General features: G+C 31.7%; 1 protein-coding gene across 1 annotated transcript in view; it reads left to right on the top strand.

Annotated features, from left to right (window-relative positions):
- The window catches only part of SI (sucrase-isomaltase), an 88,264-nt gene that overhangs the window by 30,170 nt on the left and 43,091 nt on the right, over window positions 1-15,003 (top strand). The window contains exons 16-25 of the mRNA XM_077752234.1: window positions 684-800; window positions 2,766-2,920; window positions 3,970-4,054; window positions 4,391-4,447; window positions 5,349-5,473; window positions 7,048-7,136; window positions 9,573-9,622; window positions 10,356-10,526; window positions 12,814-12,969; window positions 14,408-14,614. Coding sequence (XP_077608360.1) covers window positions 684-800; window positions 2,766-2,920; window positions 3,970-4,054; window positions 4,391-4,447; window positions 5,349-5,473; window positions 7,048-7,136; window positions 9,573-9,622; window positions 10,356-10,526; window positions 12,814-12,969; window positions 14,408-14,614 — 1,212 coding nt within the window. The remainder of the gene's footprint in view (window positions 1-683; window positions 801-2,765; window positions 2,921-3,969; window positions 4,055-4,390; window positions 4,448-5,348; window positions 5,474-7,047; window positions 7,137-9,572; window positions 9,623-10,355; window positions 10,527-12,813; window positions 12,970-14,407; window positions 14,615-15,003) is intronic.

Below are 15,003 nucleotides of genomic sequence, written 5' to 3'. Positions count from 1 at the left end.
GGATCCTCAAAGGAAGAGGAATGAAATTTTATATGTCTACATGTTAGATGTTAGACAACATTTTTTTAAAGGTTTAATTTATTTCTGAGAGAGAGAGAGAGAGAGAGAGACAGCCTGAGCAAGGGAGGGTCAGAGAGAGAGGGAGATACAGAATCCGAAAAAGGCTCCCAACTCTGAGCTGGCTGTCAGCACAGAGCCCAACACGGGGCTCGAACCCATGAACCACTAGATCATGACCTGAGCTGAAGCCAGACGCTTAACCTACTGAGCCACCCAGGCGCCCCATCAACAGTTTTCTTATTACTTTACTATTACAGTAATGTATTATAAATGGAAAAAATCAAATCTTGGGAGGAGAGTTTTGGATTAAGAAACAACACATTTTAATAATATAAATTCACACTATACATTGAGTTAACAAGGATTAGATAAAAGGAGAAAATAAATACATGAGACTAATGCTGTAAGAAAAGGCAATTAAAAATGTGTAAGTTGATACAATTAGACTCAAATAAATAGCAAAAGTGGAAAATAAAAAACTAAGTTAAGGAAGAATATATGAAGAGAGTAAAACAAAAAGGATTGTAAGTAATGCAGATTAATCTGTTGAGGCATAAAGTGTGATGCCCTGGGCAAATTTGAGACTCTTTACACTATGAATAATAGATATATTTGTTATTTAGGTTGGAGCGGACATCTGTGGATTTGTGGTCGATACCACAGAAGAGCTTTGCAGAAGGTGGATGCAACTTGGAGCATTTTATCCATTTTCCAGGAACCATAATGCTGATATATATAAGGTAAATGCCCCTTGGTCTCCATTTTTTGAAACAAAACCATATTCTAGTTTTAGCAATGCTCTTAAATTTATATCTATAGAAGATAGGGTTGAAAGTCTGTAGCACAATTTGTAAAGGAGAAGTCCCCTTCTCAAGGCCTATAAATATTTTGTATATTTAAAAAATGATCAACTAAAGGAATCATGAAATGTAATGGACTCACAACACATTTATTTAAGCCTAAAGCATGTACATGTGCATTACATCATTTTAATTTAAACTAATTTAATATTTAAAATAAAAGTCAAAGGTTTTTGAGTCTAGATTCTTCTATTCCAACAATGTAAGTTCCTGGTAACTTTTCTTTCATAAAAAATGTAATGTAATATTAAGGATTTCCAGTTTTTGTTTTATTAAAGAAACACAAAAAATTCAAGACACTGGAAAAGTAGTTTGAGTCCAGAGTTTCTCTATAATAAGTAAAATTGGAATGAGAAGCTGAGGAAAAATAAAATTAACACTTAACAGACACATCTGAACTGGTGGAAATGGATGTACCAGGGCATACTGAAGCACCAGCCCTGGGAATTCAGCATGCTCTGGGCTCTCAGAGGCATATTTCTCAGAGGAAGTGGGGAAATTAGGTGAGACCATGAAATCAATTAAGTGCATGTTAGTTAAGAAGTGATTCACTGTTCACAGACTAGTTACACCTAGGGCCTGAATTCTGTTTGAGAAGGACAACCATGCAGAGCTCAGCCTGGAAGGAGGCATGACAGACAGAAGTAAGAGTCATAAATTAGAGAAAAGTCATTTCCTAATCTACTGACACATGCTTTCAAGAAATTTGTGCTCATAGGAGATACTAACATGAATTATATTTTACTCTGTGTTCATTTCTGACTTCCAAAAGCAAATGCTTGAGACACATATGGTAGAGATTTATTGGCGAAATATTTGCGAAGGATAAGGGCGGGGGGAAATGAAGACAGCCTTCATATCACTATAGGGGTTTGAATATGGTGACAATGAAAGCAAGGAAAGAGGGTTTTTAGGGAGAGTCACACACTGCAGCCCAATTCTAAGGAACTTTCCATTCAGCCCAGTGGTGAGTCCTCAGTGCAAAATTGACCTTGGAAATGTCCTGTATCTTCAATGAGTGGACCTGAATAGTAATCCCACCATGTTCATTGATTAGCTGGGAGCAGCCAAAGGGAAATGTCTTCAGGGGTAAACATGTTGGTTAATCAAGAGAGGCAGTAGCTGGTACCCTCAGTACAATTTTGCTGCTCATAACAGGAGATCTAAGCGGGTTTGTTCACATCACTGCACCTAGACTAGGAGAGTTCACTGCTCTAGTGCGGGCTCAGCAGGAAAGCTGTCCTTAAGATTACAAGCCTATGTGCTGGCCAGGCTGCTCTGTTCCTGTATCTCTGGGCCAGTAGACTACCTGGGCTTTTTCTTCTAATGGCAAGGACAAGGCACAAAGCAGTAAGTCCTCAGACAAGCACATTTCAAGCCTTCCCATGAATGTGTCACGTGTTCTACGACTCTATTGGCCAAAATATGTCACTTAGCTGAGCACAAAGTCAAGAGGTGGGGAAGTACCCTCCACTTTTAGTGGTAGGGCTTAGAGTTCTACAGCCAAGGTTGGCGGTACAAGCAAACATGAAAACTGGAGCCAATAATTCAATTTACCACAAATAATATAGGTGAAAAATTCTTTGTTAAAGTATCTTTTCATCTCTAACTCTATAAAAATGAAAAATACTCAGTTTAAAATAAAGTGTAATTAAAACATATCCAAATGAAAATACAGAAACTAAAAATACTTATATACTTTGATGATGAAACGGACAATTTCAAATTTTCATAAACAAACTAAAATGTATATAATTTGCACTTCAAAAATAGCTTAAATGCTTCTCTTTTATTTTCATTCACATTTTAACTTTTTAAATGTTAATTTCTCTTTTTATTCCATAGCATCAGGATCCAGCATTTTTTGGACAGAATTCTCTTCTGGTTAATTCATCAAGGCACTATTTGAATATTCGCTATACCTTATTACCTTTCCTATATACTCTATTTTACAAAGCCCATGCTTTTGGAGAAACAGTAGCAAGGCCAGTTCTTCATGAGTAAGTACTATGTCCAAGAATTTTATTTTTTTCAAGTAATATTCAGACATATATTGAAAAATTAATGGTGGGGCGCCTGGGTGGCTCAGTCGGCTAAGCGTCTGACTTTGGCTCAGGTCATGATCTCACGGTTTGTGGTTCGAGCCCCGCGTCGGGCTCTGTGCTGACAGCCAGCTCAGAGCCTGGAGCCTGTTTCAGATTCTGTGTCTCCCTCTCTCTCTGACCCTCCCCTGCTCATGCTGTCTCTCTCCTTCTCAGAAATAAATGAAACATTAAAAAAATTTGTAAAACAGAAAAATTAATGGAGATTAATCAATTAAATAGATTCCTGCTTTTTGACATTCATATAAATCATTTGATGAACTGTGGAATAATAGTAGTAAATAAATATGGTTAATTTAATGAATTGTTCAAGATTAAGCTAGAAATGTGGGAATTGAATAGAGCTTAAAAGAAAAAATATATTGGGTAAATCATATTTGTAATATTAAATATGCAGTTATTGAAAACATATTATGTATATATTGTCAGAATCATCTAAGTATAGATCAAGGCTCTAGTATAGTCACAGAGCAATGAATTGTATTTGCCTTTGTACATTTTGAGCAAAGCAGTACCTTTCTGTAAGAAATTACTTTCAAATCCAGAGTAAAACAGGAGTTTATAATGAAAAACTTAAAGGGAACAGAGAAGAGTATGAAAGATTTCTGGTGCTTTATGAACCTATCTTAGAGAAGAAAATGAATTAAACAATAGTTTCTTATTACAGATAACAGATTTCTTTATCAAAAATGATAGATTTTTCTGAGCCCAGATGAACTGATGTACTCCCACCTTCCCTCCTTTCTTCTTTCTTGAGTGTCAGATGAACCATAAGGATATAAGAATCATAGATTCAAAATGACAAGTCAAGCAAGTAAAATTAAACCTAATAGTCACTCCTGGGAAAAAAATGAAATGATAGTCCCAAAAAGGAATTTGGATAAACCTATTTTTTACCTTTATATTGTAAATATTGTCATTATGGAGCAAATTGTCATTATTCCTAGGTTTTATGAGGATACAAATTCCTGGATTGAGGATACTCAATTTTTATGGGGCCCCTCATTACTTATTACTCCGGTTTTGAAACAGGTAGGTTTTACAATTTTAATACATTTATTACTTTTAAAGGAAAACTTTATAACCAAATCCTCAGTAAATTATAAAAACAAACACGCAACTTGGAAATAAATAAACTCTATTGAGTACAATAGACTGTTCAACCTGATAAATGTTGAATTGTAGAGGAAATTCTACATGTATAATTCTAAAAACAGTGATGTATAAAAAAGTCTAAAAATATTAAAATGTTAAGTTGATTTATGCTTTTTAAATATATAATGTATAACTGGTGAAAATGAAATTATATAAAATTAGTATAAACATTAAACAAATCAAAAACAAATAAATTATCTTGTTTTATTTTAGGGAGCAGATACAGTGAGTGCATACATCCCTAATGCTACTTGGTATGATTATGAAACTGTAAGTATCTTTAATGTAATACCAGACTCACAAGGATTATACTGTCAAACATCTGTATGTGGAAACTTAATTAATTCCAAACATACAGTGTATCTATTGTCAGCGTTTGTGTGATTACTATAAAAAAATGAATGAGTCCGAATTTGAATAATGAGTAAAATTTGTGCCGTTATACATGTTTGTTGCACATGAGCAAGTATTTGTTTGTTGCATGTGATTAATGTAAAGTTATATTATTTAGTATAAAATCGTATTTATTTTTAGATTATGGAAATAAAAGCCAGGAGTAACTTTAAGAAGGAGTGGTGACTTATTCTCATACTTTTCCAATTTTATATATTTATCTTATTGCCAGAAGAATTGAGTACTGAGCTAATCCTAAACATTCATTTTATATGGTACATTCAAAAGTTTGGGGAAGATTTTCATTTCAGCCTTGAAAAGGCAACACTGTAGCATTTATATACAACCTATTTTTTTAATTGACTAAGACCTTTTAAGAAGTATGTATTTTAAAAGGCATTATTTTCCATATCGCTGACTTTGGCTAAATAGACTCTATTTTTATAGAAACATTGATTTTTAAAAGCTTTTTAAAGATATGCTTAATTTTAAACAAGAACAAAGAATAAAAGTAGGACTAATTAAGAATACTAATCATCGTTGAGGGGAAATGGATTTCTCTAAGTTGGGTTTTTATTTTTGGGGGAGAAAATTTTTCTCCTGCTTTGTTTAGTAAACTGAAAAGAGTTTATTTTAAAGATCAAAATCAGCATATTCATTTAGATGACATGAATTGCTCTCAGTAAAAATTATTTCTATGTGTAACTTTGAATTATTGTGAAATGGGATTAAAGTTTTTACTAATACTAAAAAATTCTTTTTAACTTCCGAATATTAGGGTGCAAAAAGGCCATGGAGAAAACAACGTGTTAATATGTATCTTCCAGGAGACAAAATAGGATTACATCTTAGAGGAGGTTACATTATCCCCATTCAACAACCTGCTGTAACCACAACAGCAAGGTAAAATGAAAAATCATTAACTGAAATCTGAAGTATAAGTCAAGTTTTATTATTTCCATTTTTTAAGAATCAGAGATTAATATTTTGGTTTTTTTTCATCAGAAGATATTTGGTGTAGGGAGGGAATCCTTAAATATAATCATCATTTTTAAAAAGATTCAAATTACATATTATTATAAATTTATTGATTTAAAGAGTATACATAATTAGATTATAAATTTATTTCTTGTGTCAAAAACGTGCTGACATTCCTTATAGAATATGTATAATTAAAGTTAATTGCTTATTCTTAATAAAAATATGAGAAATTAAAGTAAATTATATAATTTTGAAAATATCGGTGGTCTACTTAGATTTTCAATACATAAATGATACAATGTTTTTCTTTCTGCTGAAATGTTTTACTTTTAACTTGATAAATGAGGTGGATAATTCTGTGTAGGGAAAGAACAAGATAGAAACAAAGTTGTTCACTAAGAATAAATTCTGGAAATATTTAGAAAACAAAGAAATATCTTGAAAATTCTGCCACTCCAAGGTTGCAGTATTCGTTCTGAGTACAAGGGCACAGGAGGTGTTCTATTGAAACCACATTATTTCCTCATATTCTGCAATGGTCACTCTCTCTTCCTTATCCTGCTGTGTTTTCTTCATAACATTAAGAATATCTAGAGTCTTATAGGGAGTGTGTTCATTCTCCTAGACTATAAACCCCATGAAGGCAGGGACTTAACTTTTCCTTGCTTTAGTCCCCAAACTGGGGAACATATAATAACACCTGGCCCAGAATCTGCTCCCTGTTTTCACTAAATATTTGTTGAAGGAACACAAATATGAGTGAATGAATGTGCTCTAGTAATTTAATTATTTTGGCATTCTACAAGTGATTATTTTCAGACTGTAGCTGTTTCATGACTGTATTCTCCAACAAATATGTTATACTCTAGAGCTATAGTGAACAAGAAGAGCATACACTTTGGTGAGTGTACACAGGATGGAATGAATATATTTTACATAGAGCAGGCTCCTGGACTGCATAGCTTCAGGGGCACTATTTAAAAACCTACAGTAATAGATAACGAAGGAAAATTTTATCTAACATGTCTCATGTTAGAATTAACTTAATTTTTAAGGTTATTAGATATTCCACTAGGCATTAAAGTTTTTATACTGAACTTTTCATTTTTATGTATGTAAGATGTAGCTTTGATAAATTGCAAGGAAGAGTTAATTGAGGTATGGCAAATACATGTTAAATATATTCTGCATTCATAAGGTATATTGAATTTTTCTTGTTTGAATTGAAGTATCATTATACTGTTTCAATTTTGCTTGTGTCCTACTTAGCCTCCAAACAATTCCACATTATATTTATTATTTATTTCTAAGCATATAAATTTTTTTCTCATGGACAAATTATTAATAAGTATAGACATGAATTTTATTCATATCAAAGTTCTCACATGAATGCAGTACTCCTACAAATCCATTAGGTTGAAATGGGCTTATTTATAGAATATTTCACTATCATAAATTTACTTTGAATCACAAATGCTCCCAAACTTACTTAACAGCCGAAAGAACCCTCTAGGACTTATAGTTGCATTAGATGAAGCTAACACAGCAAAAGGAGACTTTTTCTGGGATGATGGCGAAACTAAAAGTAAGTCTCAATGTGATATGCTTTTAAATGTTCATTCTGATGCTGGGAATATTTGCCTTTATTGATATATGCATCTATTTAAAAAGTGTCACAAGCTTTATTTTAGTTCTTGTTTTTATCTATTTTAGGGTATAAGGTTACATTATGAAATCTAACATTGTTTTTTAAATTATAAATATTAAATTNATCTTTATTAGATTATTATTTTTAATTAAAGTAGTTAATAAATTCACAGATATGCAAATTGTATCATATTTTCAACTCTCAATGATTGTAATGGTTAAAACTCAAATTTTATTTCTGTAAAAAAGAAAGAAAACAAACATTTAAAAGTTTAGTTAATTAATGTTAAATTATTTAAGGTAAAAATGTTGTTATATAAATGTTTCACAATTTAGTTTTTGCCTTTAATTTTATTTCATGAGCCTCAAACTTGAAAATTCAGTACTCCAAATAAATAATAAAATGAGGCATTTTTTGCTAATATAGAATTATGCCATAGTAAAAGTATCTTTTTAGTCAATTATAATTACACTAATAAATGTGTTAAATTTCATTTTATCTCATTTCTTTTAATGGAAGGCTGTTATATGTTTGTTATATATGTGTGTGTACAAAGAATTATAGTTTAGCTCCTATTTTAGCTCACTACTTCTCAGATGTATTAAATATTCCGTATGTCTTTATATGTGTGTATAACATCCCACCATCTCTAACTTAACTTCAAGAAATAGTCTATGCATTCGTGTGCTCTCTTATAATCTGAAAATATGGAATCTATTAAAACATTCATATTACTTTTTAAGCTTTATCTATAAAAATATAGATAACCACAATATATCTGCTCCACCTACAGTCTTCCCTTGTCAGTTGATGATAATTTCATCTCTACGATGTGCCAAAAAAGTTTAGTTGACCAGTTTCTCTCACAACCAAGGAATTTCTCTTGGCTCTCCTTTGACCTAGTTCTCTCATCAGTTCCACCACTATCATCACTATCTTTCATTTTAATTGCTGTAATAGCTCTCTAACTGGTCTGTGTCCATGGTTCTTCTCAAACTCCCTTTACATTTTATTTACAATACAGAAGGTAGGATAATGCTTTTAAAAATCATTCAGATTATCACACCTCCACTCAAAACCCTCTAATAGTTCTCGTTTATTCAGTTAGGAACAGTACTCTTTACCAAGACCTAGACCACTGACGGTGATCTGTGCTTTTGCATATGTGTGCACACAAGCATGTGCACGTGTGTGCACGTGCACGCACACACACACCATTATCCCCTACTACTCTCCATTTCTCATTCTACTCCAGCACACCAGCCTTCTTGCTCAGTTTCAAATATCTTTGAGCCTAAGCTTGAACACTAGGGTGAGCTCTGTTATGAGAATAGGATCCAAACATTTACTACATAGAAGTTACTTAAGATTGGATTCCTGCTGAACTAAATTATTGTGATCATCAATTAAAGAATGTTGTTTTAATCATATCCGTGTTGGTAGGATGTGGGGCTTCTTTTTAAGGCTATTCTTTCTCAAATTATATAAATATACCAAAATAGATTTCTTTCTACTCATGAAAATGAATGTTGAAAATTTACTTTCATATAAGAATATGGTTAAAATATAGAGATGTGATTAGTCATCTAATATGGTATCTATATAGGTATGTGCTGTGAAAACTTAAAGTCAGAATTTTCTAAACAATCAGTGTAAATAAACGTGAAAACAATGAAATGACCTTGAATTCAGTTTGTGATTTTTATTTCACTAACTATGATAAGTTTTAGGTAACTTAAATTACTGAAAAAATACTGTTTTTAATTCTTGAATTCTTTTTACCCTTTTTCACTTTGTTTCTTTCAAATTATTTTAGCCGAAATATTCAGTTTCTCTGTTAAAGAAAAATAGTAATAAAAAGGTTTATTATGTATACAGTGTAAAAAATCATTGCCTTCTTAAATTTCTTCCTCAAGGTTTATTTCAGTCTTTAACATGTTTCCAGATTCACTTTATCTCCTCAAATAAAAAAGTTAAGATACAAAATAAAATTGTGGTGTGCCGCATCTTCCAAAGTTAACTGAATGTTACATGGTTTACTAGAAATAGATAAAATATCATTCAAAATAATGAACTTCTGTACATTTTACTATAAATTTTTCTTTCTCTTAATTTCCATAAGTACCTTAGCCTTCTCTGAAAAATTAAATGAGGCACAACTGTATCATTACCTTTACTTACTGGGATAATAAACTACCAAGAATGTTTTGTGTAGAGGTAATTAAAAACCTTAATTTGAAAAGATAAGCTTTTTAATTTGCTTCATTAATAAAAAGTATTTTTCATATTCCTTAATTGTTATATAACTGTAAAAATAGAGAACTTAATGATAATTGCATTTTGATATGATAACTTTATTTTTTATCACTTCAGATACCGTACAAAATGGCAACTACATTTTATATACATTTTCAGTTTCTAATGTAAGTATTCTTCTTGGATACACAGCTAAACATTATCTTGTTAATGTCTGGGTTAGGCCTTTATAATAATTTTTTGAAAAGATGTCTACATTTACCTCCAGTTTTCCATAGAAATAATTGAAATACATTGTTAAATTTTTAAATTTAAATTGTTAAACTGTAAATACATTTTTACTTTAAATTTTAACATTTTTATATAATGTGATGATAAAATTCATGCACAAGAAATCTTCAGACATCTTAAAGTTCTATGTCTGGTTTAAGAAACATGACCTAGAAAAATAATGTCAACCTATTTGGAAAGGTTTTGATATATCAGTCACAGCAATAATTGTCATGGATTTTAAGTGAGGGTGAAAAGTCTATATACAAGCCTAAAATTAGAATAATTAATAGCAATTTTTTTTCAGATATTGGTTTTCTTCTAATATTCTTTGTGGCCAAAGCTGTTATTCTTCATCGTTAGGCCTAGAATGAGAAGAGATTTTTATTAATTGCTTCATGGGTAATTTAGGTTATCTTTGAAAATAAATTTTATGGCATGTTTACAAAAAAGTGAAAAGATTTATTAATGAGCATGTTCACATATGCTGCATGGATGTGGAGAGCTGGAAGGAATGGACGGATAGAAGATTGGTTCTTTTTCTGCTTCACGCTTGTATATTTCTATTGTTATTTTAGATTTGTATCCAATGACCTTCTACTTAATATACACTATTATATACTTTTTCAGAACAAATTAGATATTATATGCACACATTCATCATACCAGGAAGGAACCACATTAGCATTTGAGACTATAAAAGTCCTTGGGTTGATAGATTCTGTTACACAAGTTACAGTGGTGGAAGATAATCAGCCAATGAAAGTTCACTACAATTTTACTTACACCGCTTCCAACCAGGTAAATTAAATCTTTAAAAATATTTCAGCTGTTACATATTCTCACCTTTAACACAATATAACCATTCAGGTTTTGTGACTTTTGTTTTGTCTTCATGACATTACTTTCTATTTTTCTTTCCCTTTTGCTACCAATATTCCATTTTAGGTCATTCCAGTTTATATTTAGATATTAACATTAATGGGACTCCTTGCTCTACTTCTCTTTATTTCATTTTATCCTGGATATTACTTATATATACCTTCTTAAAAATTTTAATGTCATTTTCCGACCCTGAACTCTAACTTACCTGTTGCATACAGTAATCGTTCTAAATGTTTTAGCTTCACATTTAATACTCCACATTTTGACCTATCTGTAGTCAATTACTCTCTATGCTTCTTCTTTCATGAACTCTCACTGTCCTTGATATATCTTGTATCTTTTTCATTGAATTGTTGTTTATACTCTCCCCTTCTAGCACAATTGTAATTCTTGTCCCTCTTAAGATATATACTAGACGGTCACTAGGCTGGCTCAGTCAGTGGAGCATGTGACTCTTGATTTTGGGGTTGTAAGTTCGATCCCCACATTGGCTGTAGAGGTTATTTAAAAATAAAGTCTTATATGTGTACTCAAGACGGAAAGGGCGTCATAGGATTGGGCTCAAATTCTAGCCCTGCAATCTTTGCACTTAAACATATCAAATTAATCTCTTATTATAACAGCTTCCTCATCTGTAAAATGTAGTGTTCAAATCATAATGTTGCTTTGGGTAATCTATTATTGCATTTAAAATGTAGGCCATGGGGCGCCTGGGTGGCTTNAGTCCATAATAGTTTAAAACATCAAAGTGATTTTAATGCCATTTATTTTTCCACCATTCGTATAAACCCTAAATTGTCAGTAATATCATCATAAATTCTAAATTATTTGCGATATAGAAAATTTTCTTAGAGTGATTTTTTTTCCAACACTGACCCAGAGTTTTTCACTTGGCAATTTCCATAAAAATACGTGCCGGTTAATTATTTTTGTTGAGTAAATCTATTATAATTTATATATAGGCCCATTGAGAACTTTATGATTCTAACAAAGATTATCAAAAATCATTTTATTCTGAGGTGCCTGCGTGGCTCACTTAATTAATCATTGAGTTCATCTCAGGTCATGATTGTGTGATTCATGGGTTTGAGCCCCACGTCAGGCTCTGTGCTGACAGCTCCAAGGCTGAAGCCTGCTTTGGATTCTGTGTGTCTCTCTCTCTGCCCCTCCCCTGCTCACAATCTGTCTCTCTGTCTCTCAAAAATAAATACATATTTAAAAAATTTTTAAATTATTTTATTTGGTTTTAGCATCTCAGATTATATCTGTATCTGTATCTATGCTTATGTAAGATTTACACAGACTTATAGATACACCTTCCTAATTCTGCTGTACTTAGATTGATCTTTGATGAAATTTCATTCCTTGATGAATCATCTTTGATGATTGATCTTTGATGCGTATATAGTTATGAAAGTAAGTTGATATCAAAAAGGAAGCTATGCAGATGGAAATCTGGAGTAAATTTTGCCCGTATTATTCTCAAGGTATATAGACAAAAGAAAAAAATGATTTGGAAAATACTAATAATAGAAACAATTATCTATTGTATATATGTATGTAATTATTCTCTTATTTTTTTTCTTTTTTGCATCATGTCATGTTATCTCCCATCTAACTCATCCCTTAAATATTGTAAGCAGTGGCTCAAATGAAAGACAGAATTGAAGAAATAAAGATTTCCCTCCTCTGACTCTGGGAGCCTCCATCTCAACCTAAGTGGTTAACTTTTCCCACCCTTTTTCTTTCTTGAGAGAACTAACATTTCTTTCACACCTAGTATTCCCCAGGAATTGTATTAGGTGCTTTAAATCACATTTACCATTCATTCTGTAGAGCATTCCCTTTTAGTAAGGTCCATCATCCTTATTTTACAAAGGGAGGAAATTGAGAATAATATGGGATAGACAATTTTCCCCTAGTCTCGTAAGCATTAAATGGCAGAACTGAGAATTGAACCCATTTAGCAATAACACTTTTCATCAATATTCTACAATTTCTCATAGTTCCTATCTTAAGTTTTCTAACCATTTCAGTGGCGCTACATGTTTTCTGCTTTCTCTTCTGTTCTTTAAGTACTCTATTAAATATATGAATGACTTAATTTAAAGAATTGCTGTGGTTGCTACATTTTATAAATGTTAAGCATTTTTAAATCGTCCAGTGCTCATAAATATTCGTTAATGTTTCTTTGTCTTCAAAGAGTCTCCTAATTTACAGTCTCAACTTTAACCTTGGAAAAAACTTTTCCATTCAATGGAATCAAAATTTCTCACAAAATGAAAAGTTTACTTGTTATCCAGATGCAGACCCTGCAACTAAAGCAAAGTGTGAAGAACGTGGCTGTTTATGGGAAACGGTACTAAGAATTTATTTACGATTCATAATATGGCTTTTACATAAACATCTCAATGTAAACACTATATATTATAATTTTAATTCTATAGCATATGAACTAAATTCAGAGGCATTTGGAATTTGAAATTAGAACATCTTATAGGCAATTTATTTTTATCATATTTTTATCATAATTCTCCAAAGACAGCTTAGTAAATACCAGACTAAATGGATGTGTAACTTGCTTTCCAGGCACTTTGGGTAATGTGCCTTACTTTACTTAACGAAGTATGCTCATTTTACTTAATAAAATAGTACTATTTGTTAAACTTTCCTTAAATGTTGGTTGTAGCTGCCTAGCTTAATTGACTAAGATATTATGCCAGTAGGAGACAGTCTTTCAAAAGCATTGTCTCAAGTTGTTAAAACTTTTCAAATTATTGGGTGGGTTATACCAGTTCCACTAAGGGATAATTTCTAGCCAGTTATTTTAGTCATCCATTCAGCAAAATTATGATTTGGATAAACAAGACACAATTTATTTGTCTTTTACAGAAAAAGAGTCCCAATCCTAATATATTGGCCTCCCAATGTCATCAGTGTCTTATATTTATCACTTATTTTTTATCCTCGAGATTGTATTATGTCTTCTGCCATTATGTATGCATTCCAGGGCCAAAGGAGGGAGGGATTAGGATATCTTATTTTAATCAGCTTATACCCTTTTCTTTTAAGAGGGTTTTAGAGATCCTATACAATTTCCTCAAAAGAGATTGGGATGTAGATGGGCACATTGCTTCTCCCAGCAATGTAATAATATAATAAATAAGAAAAATGGGAGAATGGTCTATTGTAAGGAAACTAGCCCTCCCTGCCACCATTTATCATTGTTTTTCTTAGGTCCTAGCTTCCACCCCTATATAACAATAGTAGCTATGATCTTTGACCACAGTCCCTATTCAAATACTGGACAGGATGTAATTGATCAGTAAAAAGACTAGTCATGAAATAAGGAATGATACAGTTTCATTATAAATAAAAGAAAAAAAAATTTAAGAACACGTCTTTCTGAGGGCTGTTATAGAGTCATCTTACACACAAAATAGTCAATATGAAGACTGAGAACAAGCATGGAATAAAAATTTATGAGTAATATACTTAGTTTTTGCAAAGACCACAGAATCATTTTATTTTTTGTTGAAAAGCTATGACATTTGATCCTTTTCTCTACTGCGTATTTCTTTAGAGTCAAAATATAAGTATTCTATATAACATTTAGTATACGGTATTTGGGTTGCATAATAAATATTTATGCTGTGATTGCAATTTAATTTTAGCATTAAATAATAAAATTTACAAATTATACAACATGTGATTAAACAAATCTACCTTATTGTTTTGTAGAGTCCAATATTACAATGCTTATGATTTCTGGCAATGAACATGTATTGTGTTTTTAGCCTACCTATAGATCCCAAGCACCTGCATGTTACTTTCCTAGACAACACAACCCTTATTTAGTCAGTACAACTCAGTATTCGTCAATGGGTATAACAGCTGACCTCCGGCTGAATACTGCAAGTGCTCAAATAAAGCTACCTTCTGAACCCATCTCAACACTTCGTGTGGAGGTGAAATATCACAAAAATGATATGCTGCAGTTTAAGGTATGTTTGATATAAAGTATCCCAATGCAGGATTTATCTCTCAAGACAAGAGATTCTGAGTAGATTAGATACTTGGATTTTTAATGTAATATTAAGGATTATTAATTGAGTTGTGAACATTTTGATTTTATAAAAATATTTTTTCCTAAACAACTCATAGATAGGTGCACCATAAATAAAGTTTCTTATTTTTGCAACTCTGTGAATAATTAAACAAGTAGTGGTGGTTTAAAAAATTTCAAATTCTTGCTAAATGCACAAGTTACTTAGAATTGGAGTATGATGATAGTCCCACTAAGATCAAAAAAAACAGAAAAAAAAAACCCGAAGCAGGATATTTTACTATTTCCATTATTTTTAAACAGTGACCTGAATTTTCTGACCAATGC

This window comes from Crocuta crocuta, unplaced genomic scaffold (genome assembly GCF_008692635.1).
Source record: "Crocuta crocuta isolate KB4526 unplaced genomic scaffold, BGI_CrCroc_1.0 scaffold21, whole genome shotgun sequence".
Taxonomy (NCBI): domain Eukaryota; kingdom Metazoa; phylum Chordata; class Mammalia; order Carnivora; family Hyaenidae; genus Crocuta; species Crocuta crocuta.
This window is presented reverse-complemented; position numbering and strand designations above follow the sequence as displayed.